Raw genomic sequence first — 17,667 nt, forward strand, 5'->3', positions numbered from 1 at the left:
TAATAGAAACACAGTTGGGGGCGATGTTCGGATTCGCTAATATTTATATTGAATGTACGATTAGGTTACAGCTTAGTGTTAATTTTAGTTTCTGTTACAGTTCAACTTGTTCAGCCCGGTGTTCGCGTGCACTTTAAAATCATCTAGTATCTTCATCTTCATCACAAATCTTCATCTCTTAACCAATTTAGAGCCGAATTTACAACCAAAATCAATCCAAAATACGAGTGCGGAAATATAGTAAGTAAGGGTCGGTCATTTACAGTAAATCGTTATAGAATGTAAACGGATTATGTAAAGATATATGTATATATAAAGCGTGGGACTGTGTCACCCTCCTCCTTCTCCTTCTCCTTCACTCCACACATCATCACAATGCGGTTGTCGCGAATCACAGGATCGGCTGCTTAGGCTGCAATCAGAAATCGGGATACTCGTGAGTGGTGGGATATGCAATTAATGGCTAAATAATTTACCCGAAATCCTGGCAAAGGCCAACGAAGACTTCTCGCTGTCGAAGCACTTGCCGATCTCGGCGCATACGTGCGACTGATCCACATAAGGTCGCTCGGACAGATGCTTAAAGCTGTTGCCATAGATGGAGATCATTTTAGAGCACTACCGAGAGGGAAGATAAATTAAATAACAACATCTGGTTGGGGGTGGGAGGGTCTTAGGAGCCTTACAATGCTGTAGTACTTGGCTGGCAAGTTCTCGCAGGCCACCGAGGTCATTTCGACTGTGGTCACATCGGTATCCTTCGAGCGGGCGCTGAGGAAGGGCAACAGGACTTGGGTGGCGCCGTGGCAGACTCCGCACTCGATCACCTCGTCGGTGACCACTTGGCTGAAGCAGAGCTGCAGCTTCTGGCACACCTCCTTGGGCGGCACCTTGCTGAGCAGATCGATGACAGCGGCGGCGTAGCCCTCGACGAAGGTGTCGCACGGCTTGCGGACGGTGGCGGGCAAGTGGTCGCACACCGCCAGAATGGCCCGCTTGATATCGTCCTGTTCGGTCTTGTTCTTCAGATCAGCCTCCAGCTTGGTCATGACGAACTCGCATAGGACGCAGGTGGGCGGCTCCTTGGGCTTGGGCGACTCCTCGAGGCGGGCCAGCTGATCAGCCGGATGGGGCAGAGCAATGACATCGTACTTGAGGGCCTCGTCAATTTCAACTAAAGGGAAGGACGTTATTTGTGCTGCTTCTGCCTGCCTCGATTCTGGCTCTACTCACGATCATCCAGTTCGGAGAACAGGCACAATCCCAGTTCGGCGCAAATCAGTTTGGGATCCATCTCCTTCAGCAGGAGGTCGGCAATCTGGTCTCCGAATTTGTCGATCAACTTGTGGCACTTGCTGGCAACCGGCTTCTTGAGCTTGTCGCACGACTGCTCCAGGGCCTGCTTGATGCTGTCCTTGGTGGGGTGCTTGCCCATCTTCTTCTCGACGGTCTTCACGAGCTCCTCGCAGATCAGGCAGTTCGGTGCACCATTGTAGTCCCTCTCGAAGACCACCTCAATAGGCAGTTGCTCGAGGGAGGCTACCTCGTTGAAGAACAGCTCCTCGCTGCTGCTCGATTCGTCATCTTCCATGCTGATGCCCATGTCGTCCAGATAGTTCTTGGTCTTGGGGCACAGTTTGAGCTGCACGCAAATCTCCTGCGGCTTGAAGTCGGTGATCAGCAGGTCGATCAGTTCGTTGGAGTACGTGTTCACAAAGTCCACGCACTCGGACCTCAGCTTGCTGGGCAGATGGACGCAGAGACCGGCCAGAACCTTCTTGATGTTATCCTGCACAAAAACACAAACGTTAGAGAAAGATCTCCACGAGTGTGGGACTCCTGTGGGATGCTCACCTTGGACTTGTTGTCGCGGATCTTGATTTGCGCCTGTTCGACGGCAAAGAGGCACAGCGGGCAGGTGGGCTGGTCCTGCTGATCGCCGGAGGTCACGGGCACCGGGTGGAACACCTCGATGTCCTGCTTGTTGTCCACGTTGTGGGGGCACATTTGCAGCTTGGGGCACACTTCGCGGGGATTGAGTCCCTGGACAAGGAGGGCGATCACGGCATCTCCGTACATCTCCACAAAGTTGCGGCACTGGCCGGCCACGCCCTTGGGGAACTTGGTGCACATGTTCTCGACGGTGTGCTTGATCTCGTCATCGGTGGCTGGGGTGGCCAGGGTCTCCTGGATGAAGTGCAGCAAGTACTCGCAGATGGTGCACAGCTCGCCGCCCTCCACGAGCAGGCTGGGATTCGCGGCACCCATCAGATGGTCGATGGGCAGCTGCATGCCGATGAGCTGGTCCTGGGTGAACTTGGGCTCGTGGGCTCCCAGCTTCTGCAGCTTCGTGATGGTCACCTGCACTTGGGCGGGCTCAATGGCGGGCAGGAGAGGCATGATCGGGGCAACAGGTGTGGCGTGTGGTCCGGCAGCGTTCTTGGGGCAGACGCCAATGAGGAAGCAGGCGCCGTTGGCATCCAGCTTATTCACCAGGGTGTTGTAGATCACGTCGTAGTACTGGTCCACGATGCTGATGCACTCGTCCTTGAAGCCGCGCGACTGCTTGCAGAAGCCCTCCAGCACCTGCTTGAACTCCGTTTCCGTGGTGTTGGCCACGAGGACATCGCGCAAATGCTTCACCAGCTGCTCGCACAGCGCGCAGGGAATGTCATCGCCGGCATCGAGGGCAACCAGTGCCTCGGGCGCCTGCTTCTCCTCCTCGTGCTGGTGGTACCGCGAGGCACACACTCCCGAAACGTGGCAGAGCGCATCCGTGTTCAGATGCTGGCGCACATGGTCGTAGATTTCGTTGAAGTACGACAGCACAATGTTGGCGCAGGCGTCCGAGAAGCTGGACAGCGAGCCGCACACGTGCAGAAGCTGCTCGACCATGTCGTCGCGGTTGGTGGCCTCGAACTTCTCGTGCATCATGTACGAGAGCAGGTTGCAGTTGCCGCAGGACAACTGGTTGGGCTTCAGGATCACACTGGTCTCCTCCTCGGACGAGTCCTCCTCCTGTACCTTGCCTTCGAGTGCGGCCTGGTAGGCGCCCTTCAGCTTCTCATCGATGGAGGCGCTGTTGCAGAGCCCGGCCACTGAGCAAACTTGCTGTGGAATCGCCGACAAAGAAGTATAAGCATAAGGGGGTTCAATGGATTGCGGGAGAGAAGACTCACGTCGGGGTTCATTTGGGAGGCCAGGGCCTCGACCAGCTCCGGCAGGAAGTCGTCGGCCATCTTGATGCACTCCTTCTGGATGGGCTTGATGGGTATCAGCTTGCAGGAGCCCTCGAAGACCTCCTTCAGCTCCTCCTCGGTCTCATTGCTCTTCAGTTGGTCGCGGGCCTGCGTCACCATGTCCTTGCATATCTGGCAGATGGAGTCCGTGTCCACGGGCACCACCTTCTTCTCCCACACGGTCTGGATGCAGTGTCGGGTGGCCCGGCATTCCTTCGAGTTGCTGCAGCGGATAGAAAACAAAGAAAACAAAGATACTGTCAGCTTGAATTTCTCCGAAAACCCAACCCCGATAAGCCCAAAGAACGAAAGCAATTAGGATATGGCTGATGCAGCAGTAAAACCGACCGAAGCGCGGATCAAATGACCCGCATTCGTAATCGAATGACCAAGGCGCCGAGTCAGCAGAGAGAGAACCGGAGGGATCAGAGTCCACCACTGGAAAGGCAGAAACCACGAGATGGGGCGCTTCCCTTTCAGTTGAATGCACCCGCAGAGCATGTGATTACTGCTGACTGATGGATAATATTGGATAATATTTTGCATGGCTCTGGTCCGTTTATTGGTCTGATTGAATCTATGGAGTGGATTTCGATGTGCTAATGGCTAATGCCTATTAGCAACAACAACACAAATGTGTGTTTTCCTTTTGCCTAAATACAGACAGAAATACACGTACGTCTAGGGAGAGTGGGGCGGGGGGGGAGGAAAAACAACAAAAGATAAGCACGGAAACGTCTTGAATACATATGTGTGTGGCTATGTATGTATGGGTTGTATATCTGGGTACATCTACACAAATATTATATGGTTGTTCATTTGTGGTGTATGTGATATTGTTTTTAATATTTTCAGCAATGGCGACGTTTTTTTGTCAAACAAAGAACGGTTAAGAGAAATGCTGAATTTTCGTCGAGAGGTGTTTAAAAATAAATCAATCAAAGAACAAAGGAATCGGTTATGGTACTATATGGTAAACCTAGCGATAAGTCCAACGATAAGGAACCCCGTTTGTAAAAACTACACCCGTACCGTATGTGACACATGCATTTGGGATTAGTCAGGTTCAGTCATATACATAGTTATGCCGATAGCGAGCAGAGCAGAACAGATCGGCTGTCAAATGCTCCCCAGATCGCATGAACTCTGGCTTAGTCATGCAAATAGTGGGGCGGTTGATGAAGCAGAGACTGATTAACTTTGTTCAGCTGCAGGCGTCGGATTGTTAATTCGATTAACGGCAAGAGCGTCGAAAACAAAGCGCACTGAAGAACACAGAGAGAGAGAGGGAGGCATAACTGCAAAACAAGAATAGGACGGAGGAACTAGAGCAGTCGCCACAAAGGTTATCGGGAATGGCGACGACAGTCGCGACGAATACTATTGCGGTGATTGCAGATTGATTGTCTTATCGTTGGGAAAGGAACACTTATGGCTCGCAAACAATGAACAAACGGGGAGAGGCCATTGGGTTAAGAACTGCTGCTGTTCTCGCCTAGATAGATTTCCGATGACTAGGCACTTTTCCCCACCCCAACGCGCACTGCACTCACCTTAAATTGTCACACCAGTAGGTGGGTCCCCAGGTGCATTTGCTGGCGCCGACCAGTTGCTGGGCGCCACCGCTGACGGGCGACGAGGAGGCGATGCCTGAAATATTGCAACACACATAAACATACACATATATTTTAGTTTACAAATCAATCACGCTTAAAACGCAATTTGCACCTATGACACACAACTTACCGCAGGCACAAACAGCCAAAATGGCCAAAAGGCCAGCTCTGCGCATTTTGTTGATTGTTCTTAGATTGTTTGAAGAAGTTGAGTGGGGGTCGGGTTAGCTTCACTGTGTTTTCGTGGACTGATTGTTTTTATAAATCTGGAAAAGCGAACTGGAGAGTATTGGAAGTAAGCGGGTGCAGAGGTAGGTGGTAACGTTAAAAGTTTTTCCTTCGATTCAGCTCTTGGATTTTGTCGCACAAATATTCCTGCTCGTTGGGTGTTTTCGTTCGCTGTTCGGTCCGGACCATTACCTTTTGCCACGATTTTCGATTTTGTACGAACTTTGTTTTCTAGAAAATAAAAAAACTGAAAAATATTGGCAAATGCAACCCTGTCGATATTCGGTTCTATCGGATTCCCACTAAAGCCCCCTCTATTTAAATAGTTCAACTACTTGAGGTAAATGGCGGAAAATATTACTGATTGTAAATTCTTCCTGAGGATTCATGCCATCTCTACTATGAACTTAAAAAAAACCACGATATTTTTCAGCTGAACTGCGCTAAAATTATTCAATTTTCATTATTTCACAGTGGAAAATTCAAATACCCCCTTGGCTTATAATAGGTTAATCGTTCTCCGTCAAGGATTGGAAACCATATTCCTCGATTTTGATATTCCGCTGACTATTACTGATTAGATAGAACATTTAGCCATGCCCACATAGTTATATCCGATTAATTAAACTATTCTGGACTTGACTGGCTTATTTTAGACACTTGCTTTTATTGCATTTTGCGTAAAAAGAGGTTTTAGCGAAATAAGTCAAACAAAAAACAAGTTGCGAAATAGGTCAATCAAAACAAACGAAAAAGGAAATTCGTTCATATTGCTCAATTTTGATATTCCATTATATAATGCTGACTAACTAAATCTCTCAGCAATGCCCGCATAGTTTTATCCCAGTGATGAATAAATTTTCTTCCAGATTGGATAGTTTTTAATCCTTGCTTTTATTGTATTTACTGTAAAAAAAGGTATAAGCCAAAAAGTTCAACAAAAAAAGAGTCGCTATTTTGCGTGTAAGCCGTAGTATAGGCTTTTGTATACCCTATTTTGTTATTTTTATATGAAAGTATAAATATTGATATGAAGATAAAACGTAACTAATAAAGACCTTTTCTCAAATTGACATTTTTTAGACATATTCATGTATATGATGAGTGATGAGTATATGATCTCGTCCCTGATACCTATTCTTGGTCTCTGCAAGAAGACAATAACCTTTCAAATATCGTTGAAATATTGACAATAATATTAAATTATACTGAAAATAAATTGTTTTCGCCTGGGATGACAAACATATTCACAATTCTATAACATCCATTTCCCCCAGGGTATGTGTGCATGGAATGGGACTCAGATTCTACCCGATTCAAATAAATACCAAAATATACGGTCTTATTTCAAAAATATACCGTAAATATACTGACCAATTCAAGTTCTACATACGTATTCCTAGTTTTTGATATTCCGTCGAAGATTACTAGCTAAATAGAACATTTAGCCATGCCCACATAATTTTATACGATTGATGAATAAATTTTCTTCCAGATTGGATAGTTTTAAGTCCTTGCTTTTCTTGAATTTTGGCTAAAACAAGGTTGTTTTGAATGTTTGAAAATCTGCCCCACAAATCCAATTGAGATGGCAGTGCTTCGATAAATCGCGACAGTGGTGGTTATAAAATTTAAATCGATGCTGTTATCGATGCTGTTATCGATGCTGTTATTGAATATAAAATTTAAATCGATGCTGTTATCGATGCGGTTATCGATGCTGTTATCGATTATTTTGTAATTAATAATTTGTTGCTGCCAGACCGCTGGAAAATGGTAATGCGCGCTGCCAGACCGATGGATTTGTATGTCGGCGGGAAATTTGAAATGTCACCACGAGTATTTGATGTTTTTTTCTATTTTCACAAAAATTTGTAATGTAACACAAAGCTGTTGTATGTATGTGAGGAGGGCAAACATAAAATAATGAAATAATGACTTTAACATCACCACATACTATTCTTGATAGATTCTCAAAATAACTCTAACTGGTGTTTTAATCGATTTGAAATCGCAGATTTAATAACATATCGCCGCGTGAAAACTATGACAATAACCATCAGCGGTGGTCTTGAACTTTTGCTCGGCTATCAATACGCCCATAAATGTGTAGGCAGCCCAACCGCTTAACCCCCTTTGCGCGGCGGTTCGATTGGGACGACAGACGACTCGCAAGCGCACATTAAAATATAGAGAAGCAGAGAACAATTCCATTGTAATTATGCCCCACAGCCCCACAGCTGAGGTAAATTGATTGATGTAAACGCGAATGGGAACGCACACGATTACATTACCGGAGGGAGGGACGGTCGGACCGGCGGACACACTCGATCTATAGTGTCTGTCGTGTAAGGTTTGCCTGGGAAAATGAATAGTAAAAACAAACACTTTTCGGCTGCGATGGCGATGTCTATCAGAATGTAACTCTCCAATTTGTTTGCGTATCAAATTTTGTATGAGAAACATCTTGAATGTATTTCGCAGATGCATAGATACATTCTCGTCGGCTGACAATGAGCATGAGCCCCACCGATTGAAAGTCGAGGTCATCCAGTGGCGGCGGTCGGCGCTTGGCACTTGGTTGGTGGTTGTCTTGGCAAGCGAAATGCCAAATGCAAGCCAATCCACGATCTATCCAATATGGCTATATCTGTGTCAAAACCACCACCAATTCGGCTGGCCAGGGGCTTAGAAGGAAACCTGAAACTGGTCGCGTTGACCCTGAAGCCAGATGCCTGCATCGCCATTCGGTTCTTTAACTAAATTTTAATTGCACTGCCACCAAATTGAGGCTGCACTTGACCATTGGTAGTGACACAGTGTCTAGGTCTGGGTCCGAGCGATAGTTTGGCCAGAACAAGCCGCCAAGGCGCCATGCAATCATGGCCAATGCCATTGGGAAAGTGCTCGGACCACAACCATTGGTGGGGGGGTGTGGAGTGGAGTGGTGTGGTGTGGAGGAAGGTAGTTATGGCAGAGTTTTGTTGCGTGAGAGAGAGATTGTACTCTAATTGCCGGCCGTATGATTGCGAAGACAAGACATGCCGCAAGTGCGTCACATAAAGACCATCTAATAGCTAATTGTTTGCCCCATGTCTGACCTCTTGTGCAACTTCCTTTCCCATGAGACGTGCTGAAGCCCAAATGGATAGTACTCCGCGCTTAAGAGATCAAGTAGATCTCCACTCTCTAGACTCTATGCGGAAATGAACTTGACCTTATCGACAGACCGCTAGCTGGCCAAAGCCAAATGCGAGCTAATCAATTCAGCAACAACAACAACAGTCCCAGCAGCGGAAAATACGAGTTGCGCGGCCATAATTTGTGAGTCAAATAGTGGGGCGGCTAATGATAATAAACGAACGGAACAGTAACAAAAGCCAAGCGCCAGCCAACCCAAGGAACAAAATAACGAAAAAGTTAAAATCTACAACTTTTATTTTACTACAGTCTTTGGCCGAAGGCTTCGGAAGACTTCTTCCGCACGTAGTCCGAGATTTCCAGATCAAGTTCAAGCTCCAAGCTTCGAGAGCTGCTCTGCTGCCGATACAGAGAACTATACGACTATGTAGAAGCAATGAACTGAAAAATAGTTTGCTTTGACCCATTGAACTGCTTAAAAACCTTAAACATAAGCAGGTTTTTGACTTGAGTATTGAAATGCATTGTTAATGTCGGGACGGCGCGAACGCCATTCCCGGCTACCAAAAATTACACGCACGAGTTATTCACATTAGGAATAATCGCAGAGGTCAACTCAGCCGAAGTGCAATGGCCAAGTCTCGCCCCGGAGGAACACGCCTTGGTGATCACGGTTAACCTCTACGCCAGGTAAGTATGCTTTCCTCCGCTCCGCTCAGGGATGCTCTTAAAGTGCTGGCCAGAACCAGTTGGGAATTATAGTGCGCATGAAGGCAGCACTTTCACAGTGCATGTTTGATATGTGTTTGTGTGTGTGTGAGTGCTGCACCCGGGGGTGGCAATGAATGAAAAAAACTCTTGAAGGGAACTGATTTGAGAACTGCCTTGGGAAATGGTGTATCTTGAAGTAATCTTTTAATAATCGTATCTAAGTATGAGATATATGCACATATATATATTCGAAAACTAATATTCTATTATTCTTGATTGATAAATGTCGCTGTCCTCAACTTCGACAGTACATTCCTTAAGCTTCTTTGTCTCCATCTGAAATTGTTTATTCTCAAGTTCAAGAGGAGTATTTTCTGGAATTTTGTTTCCCCAAAAATATTCCAAGAGCGGAAGAAGTGGAAACGGTCTTCGTGATAAATGAATAAAAGCCACCACCATGTGGCCTTGATCTTGAAATTCAAGAAGGTAGAGGCTGCCCTCCATATAACATGATTCGAACATCTCTACCGGTTATTAGCATATTCGTGTGAGTTGCAAATCGCCATTGATCAAATGCACGTAGGCACATTAACATAATCCAAGAAGGGAAAACACACACACCGTATTAAAAATAATAGGCCCATTACCTTACATATAATTATGTTATGTTATGGACAGAGGGGGAAGATTCCACTATGGTTAAATGGCTAAGATTGACGACATTTGACTGCGCAGGGGCTTCCCCCGAAGCCTGAGTTGTTTCGCTTTTGTCTGTCTCTGCATGTAGTATGGTAGAATATGGTGGCTGGCATGCTGGAAGTACCAAGAATTAGACGATAAAATTGTTAAATGAAAACAGAAGTGGACGACGCGTCGTCTCGAACAGTGCATGACTCGGCAATTTCGGGCAATCCGCTTTTTCTTCAGCGAAGCTGTTAATTCTTCTATAATTAAAGAACGAGTCGCTGTGGTCCAACAGCTACTTCGACATCTACTTCCTAGATTCGGACTCAGACTCAGACCCAGACGCAGCCTCAGACAACGGAGTTTAATTCGATTGTGTTTGTGTGTGTTTTGTGTCTCTTTGGAGGTTTCGTAATCACTTCTTTTCTACGTTTCTGATTTACAGATGAGGCTCCCGAAATGGTGAATGTAACATGAATGTATTGGTCGGTGTTTATCGCAGTTTAGATGGTAGAATGCTGGAAATTTGCTGAGACTGTGGTCCCTGACCTTTGGGTGGATGGGATCTCTTTCTCAGCTTGTTATGATAATTTTGTATCCAACTTTCAGATACCTACCACGATTCCCCCATTTCTTTGAGTCCGGTTCTATAATTTATTTCGGGTGCTAGTCTAACAATATCTATTAAATTATTCTCTTCGATGGGATTATGTCACACGGCAAGCCTGGCAAACCCTGGAGCGGTGGAATAAACCTACTGTTTAGATTATATATTGGCAAGGTTCTGTCGGCATCTGATATTTCAGATCTTAAGGGGCGCGGGCGCACATGTTAGGAACAGGTTCGGCGTCTTACAGAGCCGAAACAAAACGAAACCTAAAACGCAAATAACGATATTAAATTAATTTTAACTAAGAACCCCAAAAGAAGTCACGCTGGTTTCAGCCGCAGCACGAGTTCGACCTGTGACTACGGCCATTGAAATAGCTCATAAGGAAGCTTCTCCTTGGCCTTGGGTTACATAAAACATATTTCGATCTCAATGCCAGCTAATTACCTAAGAATCTTCAAGTCCACGAGCCAGAAACCAGTGCCAGCGCAGCGGTTGGTAAAATGATTTTGAAATTCTTTAAATGAACCTCCTCTCGAACTAAACGGAGCTCCCATTTTGAAGTGTCTACTAGCGGACATGACAATGCGTTTGAGACAGTGTTTTAATTGCACTCACATACTGAATTGTGTATCTTTAGTTAATGGTCTATCATAGAATCGAACGGCCTTATCCCAATTGCTGTCCAAGGCCACATCTGGGCAGAACCTGGAGCTGTCAATGGTCTATCAGCAATTAATTTCATAGACGGAGATAGATCTTGGCGACTTCTGTTTTTGGTTTTCGAACCCAAGGGCAAGTCATCAAAGTGCAAAAAATACAACGGGGAAAATGTACGTCATATATGAAATATTACACTGAAAATAGTGGGTCCTAAAATGATATATTGGGGACTGGCATTCTGCCCAAAGAGCTGTACATAAACAGAGATTCTATAAGTTCTCGATCGAATAGATTTAATTTTTAGATCGTCACTATTTCTCTCTGTGGAACCCTCGACTGCAACTATTTGTAGGTCTCATAAACAGCAAAAGGCCCAGTCATCTAGGCAACAATGAGAGTGACAGACAGATAGACAGACAGCCGGGTGCAAGGCAGTGCTTTTGGCTACCTTTTTGTCGCCTCCGGCACTGCCACCTCGCGGTCTCTACTACCTTTTCGCGATCGAGCACCGCACCACACCACTGTCGAGCAAACGGAGATACTCTCCTCACACACAGATACAGCCACAAACACAAATGCAGACACAGACACAAGTACAGATAGAGCTGCGACCCGAAGCTGAGCTTGCGCCGAGAGCTCGAAACCCGAAACGCTTGGCCCGAAATTTTTAGCACTTCTTTTTAAATTTTTGTGCAATCTCGGATTTTTGGTTAGTTGTCTATTGGAGTTCGCAGCGCTTATACCCAACAAAATTTGATTGGGTTCGCCGGATCCGGTTCGATCTGCATACGTATACGTGCGACAGGGACATGCATGCCCCGGGCATTACAAAGTGAAACACACTCAAAACGATAATAAACACTATTCCGATTTCCGAATTGCAATCTGGCATAAACGATGTCCTCAAAAGTGATTAGTTCTTTGATGGCCGAGAGCATTCTGCTCACGAAAATGGCCCAAGTGATTTCGGGTTACTCCCCCATAACGATCTTCCTGCTGGCGTCGATCGCCCTCTTCCTGGTGGTGTACAACAAGCGCAGGTCCCGCCTGGTGAAGCACATAGAAAAGATCCCGGGCCCAGCCGCCATGCCCTTCCTGGGCAATGCCATCGAAATGAATGTGGATCACGATGGTGAGTACGAGTTCTAGAGTTCTCAGACACCCATTTAAAGCATACTCAGTGATTGCTCCAGTTAGTGATATTGACCCTGAGTCGTTGATACACCTATGCCTATACCCGAACCAAGGGGTGTATGATTGGTTGGACAAACATTGAGCCGAGCAGGCGAGCAGCCGAGGAGGTGCTAATTTTTGCTGATCAGCTAGCTCCCAACGAGCCAGGCGACAGATCTTCGATGGATCGATCTGTGGATTGGATTCCAGTGTTAATGAACTTTGCTTATGTTTGGGAATAGGAGATTCACTTTCATTGCGGAAGATAGTCCCCATAAAGCCAGTCGCTAATTGATTTATAGAACAGCCTCGACAAACATTTTGAAATGCAACAAAACCTGTCCTTTTACAAATTTTGATTGTAATAAGCAGGTGATTTGTGTGCTTTGTTGTCTTTATTTTTTGTGCTATTTTGTGTTTTTTGTTTTTGTTGAAACACATAATTTAATTAACATATTTGTCGCTGTTTTTGCGGGGTTTGCCTCATCTTCGATTGGGGCCAAACGAAAACGTGAGCATAAGCCCAGAGCTGCATTCGAGCGTGGAACCCAAACGAGCTGTTTAGTCTAATGAATTTCGATTAGGGAAAAGTTCTGGCTGCTGGTGGAAGGCATTCACCCTTGCCCCAAAACGGAAGCCAACAGAAGAGTCAACAAACAATCTAATAAAATATGTCATTGGAAATCTCAGACGGAGCTGAACAGAGGTTAATTGGACACTAAACTTAACTTCAGATGAATTATAGAATTAAAACAGGAACAATGAAAAGGTATCACACAAATTAGCGTAAATAAATGCTTTTGATCTTGATATACGACCGGACTTTAAAGTCGGTCAGGACTTTCCCTTACGCGTAATATTTCAAATGTAATTTGACTGAAGTTTTCACACGCTCTTTATATGGAATTAAACAATTACCAAATCTGAGAGAGAACGGAGAGAGTCTGCGAAGACTAGTAAGAAAGATCAGTGGCGAGAAGCGTGGCATAACAAGCCAAACAAATGCTTACTTGAAGAGCGATAAAGATAGCCATAAACCGTAAGAGGCAGACCCAGACCCAGACCCGGCTCAAACTTAGTTTGCGACTGAGACTGAGACTGAGGCTGGGGCTGGGGCGGGGGCTCACAAAAAGGTCCAAGCGTATAACGTACTGGCACGGCTATTTTGATAATTTTTTCGTCACAGTCTCGGCAGGAAAGGGAATCGGGGTTAGTGCACTAACGGGCACGTGGGGCGTGAGAGCTCCGGCACGGCCCGGACTCTAGTGACCATGAAATTCCGTAACGGATTCTGACGTCAGTGTATGCACAGAAATTAATTCCCAAATCATCACCAAAGCCCTGCAAATCAATCGGCGATATAAGTTCCTATAGCATTGGTGTTCGAGCTTAAGGGAATTCAATCTTCGGCTTGTTCCCTGGCCACAACAAGCGGACAATGGACAATGGGCCTCTGGGCGAACCGAAGCGGACTTGATCTTGACACTGAATCGTAGAAGAACTCTGCAGCTCTCCATCCATCGATCGATTGATGTATGATTAATTCGCACGCCTCAGATCCGCTGTCCGGCTTTTGCAACGCCGAAAACAAAGCAAATTAACATAAATTTAAATGCGGAAGCAGCCTCCAAGAGATAAAAATTTTTGTAGGCAAACTATTGGACCGCTGCAGCGGGGCTTTGAGCGGATTGTTACTCATTCGATGAAATGCGCTAAGCCCTGACTGGATTCGATTCGATTCACTTCCGTTTTGTTCTTTGTCTTTGGCTTTCAAGAGATTCATGCTTGAAGATCTCTTGTACCCCGAAATCAGGTTTTCGGTTAATCTTGAGGGTTCTTATGGGCTCTTGGCATCTTCCGTTTTCACTGCCCAATTAGCATTTACTCGTACCAATGTAAAAAGTTTCATTGAATGTTTAGCAGTGTTTCGACCAAGTGATAATCAAGTTAGATCTTTTAATGAGTCGGCCAGAACATTAGGAACTGGTTCGTCAAAACCAGTCTAGTAGTCCTATACTTTTATGAGTGCCATCTTCAAGGCACAAGAGCCGAATAGTCAGAAGATTTGCTCAAATGCTTGCTAAATAAAAGATTATTTTGCAGTCAAGGCAATCGAGGAGGACCAGCTGGTCTACAGTTTATGGAGCGATTAGCAACCTTTGAAGAGGTTTTATTAATATTTTTTATATTTTAAATTAATCTAAGAACGTCTCTGCAATTACGAGACTTTTGTTAAATGATAAACATGAAATATGACGTTGCAGCAAATAGCTGAGCGAACGAACAGCTGCCCAAGGTCAAATGGTTCTTGATCATGCATGTTTCTCTTGGATTGCTCGCCGCTGCTGAAGAGCCAAGAAACTCGGCAACATATGAGTGTGTCTGGCGTGGAGTGGAGCTATGTGTAGTGCTTCCCAAGGCTTCGACTGGTTTCCAGTTCTAACGCTTAAGAACATTCGCTGGCTCTCGGGTCACGGCTGGCTGTGGGTGTTCTGCATTGCGGGTGGGTGCGGCATTGGGTGGTACTTGCGATCGCCATCGCCATCGCCGTCTGGTAACTGCTTTTTAATGTGCACTGCCAATGTCAGCCGAGCGAGAGCCAGCTACCAAAATTATGCCAGACATAAATTATTTCAAATTGCCAAAGCAATTTTACGCACAAAAATACCGCAGCAGGCAGGTGACAGGCAATACAGGTACAATATGAAATCAAAATCAAAATTAAAATGATAATGAAGAGACCCCAAGACCCATACACCCATGGAGACAGAGGCTGCTGTGCCGGCATAGAGGCACTGGCTCTGGCTCTGGCTCGGACTCTGTGAAATGTGCTTTGTTTTGGAGAGTACGAAATTTGCTACCCATTTTGGCTACCCCTTTGCCTTTGCGTTTGCCTTCCATGCAAACTTCCGACATCATAACTAGTATGTCGGCGTCATCATCAAGTTTGCTTTTTGGGTGTTTTTTGTGGGTTACATAAAGTCATTATTAGAGATTGCTGAATGGCCACGCATGGGATAGGTGTAGGTCCCCCCGGTGTTTGCCTGTGTGCGAGAGAGTGTTTCATCTTTTTAATTAATGCAACACATATGGACTCCAACACATACATACATGCCCTCGCTCTGCTCTGCTTTCTGGGCATTTGGGTATTTTCTTAGAAAATAACTGCAGCGACCTTGATTATCCCCCAAAGAGGGGGCGGGGGGCTCTAATTGCTGCCATAAATTATGTTCTCACACAAATTTGTCAAAAGCGTTACGACTTGAGTTTGTTAACCGGTTTCGAACCGCACACCAATCCAATTCCCTTTCAGAGCTCTTCAACCGCGTCATCGGCATGCAGAAGCTGTGGGGCACGCGCCTCGGCATCAATCGCGTCTGGCAGGGCACCTCGCCCCGGGTGCTGCTCTTCGAGCCCGAAACGGTGGAGCCCATCCTGAACAGCCAGAAGTTTGTGAACAAGAGCCACGACTACGACTATCTGCATCCCTGGCTGGGCACCGGCCTCCTGACCAGCACCGACCGCAAATGGCATTCCCGCAGGAAGGTAAGGGCTTGGGCCGAGTGTCCGGGAGACTTCTGGAGTAACTCTGTGCTGTTTGTTGTTGCAGATTCTCACGCCTGCTTTCCACTTCAAAATCTTGGACGACTTTGTGGATGTTTTCAACGAGCAGAGCGCCGTGCTGGCCCGCAAGCTAGCCGTCGAGGTGGGCAGCGAGGCGTTCAACCTGTTTCCCTACGTCACGCTCTGCACCTTGGACATTGTTTGTGGTGAGTGTCAATATCGGGTAGCCCCATGACCCATGCCCCATCTCCACCGACCATAGACCATAGACCATATATGTACCATAGACCATAGACCGTTGCTAATTGCGTCACTCGTCTTATTTCAGAGACCGCCATGGGTCGCAGAATCTATGCCCAGAGCGACAGCGAGTCGGAGTACGTGAAGGCAGTCTACGGGTAAGCGACTCAGCACACAGCATCATAATGACCAGAAAAGAGTATGGAATTGCGCGAGGGGTTCGGGTGTGGTGTGTGCAACTCTTCCTCATCTGCCGAAAGTTATCAACGCCCCGCCCTGGCAGCAGTTTAATATCGAGAGCTGTCATGCCAGCTGTCAGACAAAGACACACCCCCCAGATACACATGTCCTCCCATTGCCCATCCTCCGGTCGGGCAGGAGCAGGAGCAGGAGCAGGAGCTGAAGTACAGCCATGTGGAAAATATGCGAGATTAAGATGTCAATGCGATGCTTGAAGTGCTCTGATGCTGATAACAGACAACTCCTGCTTCTGCTGCTGCTGCTGCTCCTGCTCCTGCCACGCCTCATGAAGCACACACCCAAGACCCACACTTGACTAACTTTCAATTTAACGCAACACTTTTCCAATCCCAATACATCCGAATCCCCCTTAGGATTGGCTCGATTGTGCAGAGTCGCCAGTCGAAGATCTGGCTGCAGAGCGACCTCATCTTCCGGCTGACGGACGACTACAAGCTCCACCAGAGCTACATCAACACGCTGCACGGATTCTCGAATATGGTGATTAGGGAGCGCAAGTCCGAGTTGGCCCTCCTGCAGGACAACAACAACAATAACAACAACACCCCCGATGCCTACGATGACGTGGGAAAGAAGAAGCGTCTGGCCTTCTTGGACCTGCTGATCGATGCCTCCAAAGATGGAACCGTTCTGACCAATGTAAGTGAAGCTGGAATAGCCACTCTAAGTCACTCTAAGCCACTCTTATACCCTGTCTTTTTGCCACTCCTCAGGAGGACATTCGGGAGGAGGTGGACACCTTCATGTTCGAGGGACATGACACCACTTCGGCGGCCATTTCGTGGACCCTGTTCCTGCTAGGCTGCCATCCGGAGTACCAGGAGCAGGTCGCGGAGGAGCTCGACTCGATTTTCGGAAACGACAAGGAGACCCCCGCCACCATGAAGAACCTCATGGACATGCGCTATCTGGAGTGCTGCATCAAGGACTCCCTGAGACTCTTCCCCAGTGTGCCCATGATGGCTCGCATGGTGGGTGAGGATGTGAATATCGGTAAGACATAGGAATAATCTGACTCTCCAACTGAGCTCTCGATCACTGAAGTTGCCGCTTCCTGCGTTTCCAGGTGGCAAGCTTGTACCCGCCGGCACCCAGGCCATCATCATGACATACGCCCTGCACCGCAATCCACGGGTCTTTCCCAAGCCCGAACAGTTCAATCCGGACAACTTTTTGCCCGAGAACTGTGCAGGCCGCCACCCCTTCGCGTACATCCCCTTTAGCGCCGGACCTCGCAACTGCATTGGCCAAAAGTTCGCCATTCTGGAGGAGAAGGCCGTCATCTCCACGGTGCTGCGCAAGTACAAGATCGAGGCCGTGGATCGTCGCGAGGATCTCACCCTGCTGGGGGAGCTCATCCTTCGGCCCAAGGACGGGCTCCGTGTCAAAATCACGCCGCGCGATTAAGGGGCAGCTATCCAAAGTATATAACGTGTAAATATTTAGAGATACCATAATGTTAGGGACTAGTTTATGTTAAACTAAACGATTAATTCTAAGAGGGGTATGCCCTTGTCTCTCTCTGTAATCTATTCAA

General features: G+C 46.8%; 2 protein-coding genes and 1 non-coding gene across 3 annotated transcripts; 1 reads left to right on the forward strand and 2 right to left on the reverse strand.

Annotated features, from left to right (window-relative positions):
* Positions 1-26: 26 nt before the first annotated feature.
* Positions 27-5,225, reverse strand: LOC6595064 (prosaposin). The gene is made up of 8 exons (XM_026995239.1): positions 4,986-5,225; positions 4,793-4,889; positions 3,180-3,462; positions 1,855-3,111; positions 1,234-1,789; positions 687-1,174; positions 477-618; positions 27-412 (listed from the first exon to the last, which is right to left on the reverse strand). Exons 1-8 carry the CDS (start codon positions 5,029-5,031, stop codon positions 408-410), a joined length of 2,874 nt encoding a protein of 957 aa, XP_026851040.1. The 5' UTR covers positions 5,032-5,225; the 3' UTR covers positions 27-407.
* A 3,531-nt stretch (positions 5,226-8,756) lies between these two features.
* On the reverse strand, positions 8,757-8,922 carry LOC6595063. Its single transcript, XR_048044.2, has one exon. It is a non-coding gene; the product is annotated as a U1 spliceosomal RNA (small nuclear RNA).
* A 2,867-nt stretch (positions 8,923-11,789) lies between these two features.
* Positions 11,790-17,664, forward strand: LOC6595062 (cytochrome P450 4c3). Its single transcript, XM_002020380.2, has 7 exons — positions 11,790-12,024; positions 15,379-15,611; positions 15,676-15,835; positions 15,958-16,027; positions 16,484-16,769; positions 16,844-17,123; positions 17,197-17,664. The coding sequence occupies exons 1-7, from the start codon at positions 11,790-11,792 to the stop codon at positions 17,535-17,537; spliced, it is 1,605 nt and encodes a 534-aa protein (XP_002020416.1). The 3' UTR covers positions 17,538-17,664.
* The last annotated feature ends 3 nt before the right edge of the window (positions 17,665-17,667 follow it).

Source organism: Drosophila persimilis, unplaced genomic scaffold (genome assembly GCF_003286085.1).
Source record: "Drosophila persimilis strain 14011-0111.01,24,50 unplaced genomic scaffold, DperRS2 tig00000000-arrow-pilon, whole genome shotgun sequence".
In the NCBI taxonomy this organism is placed as follows: Eukaryota; Metazoa; Arthropoda; class Insecta; order Diptera; family Drosophilidae; genus Drosophila; species Drosophila persimilis.

What these genes read in the sequence shown, in the direction of transcription:
- LOC6595064 (XM_026995239.1), bottom strand. Translation starts at nt 5,031, where the DNA reads ATGCGCAGAGCTGGCCTTTTGGCCATTTTGGCTGTTTGTGCCTGCG. An exon ending in TACTGGTGTGACAATTTAAG is followed by an intron (nt 3,463 to 4,792) that starts GTGAGTGCAGTG and finishes TATCCGCTGCAG; the next exon opens with CAACTCGAAGGAATGCCGGG. An exon ending in GTTCTCCGAACTGGATGATC is followed by an intron (nt 1,175 to 1,233) that starts GTGAGTAGAGCC and finishes CCTTCCCTTTAG; the next exon opens with TTGAAATTGACGAGGCCCTC.
- LOC6595062 (XM_002020380.2), top strand. Translation starts at nt 11,790, where the DNA reads ATGTCCTCAAAAGTGATTAGTTCTTTGATGGCCGAGAGCATTCTGCTC. An exon ending in ATGGAACCGTTCTGACCAAT is followed by an intron (nt 16,770 to 16,843) that starts GTAAGTGAAGCT and finishes GCCACTCCTCAG; the next exon opens with GAGGACATTCGGGAGGAGGT. An exon ending in GGGTGAGGATGTGAATATCG is followed by an intron (nt 17,124 to 17,196) that starts GTAAGACATAGG and finishes CTGCGTTTCCAG; the next exon opens with GTGGCAAGCTTGTACCCGCC.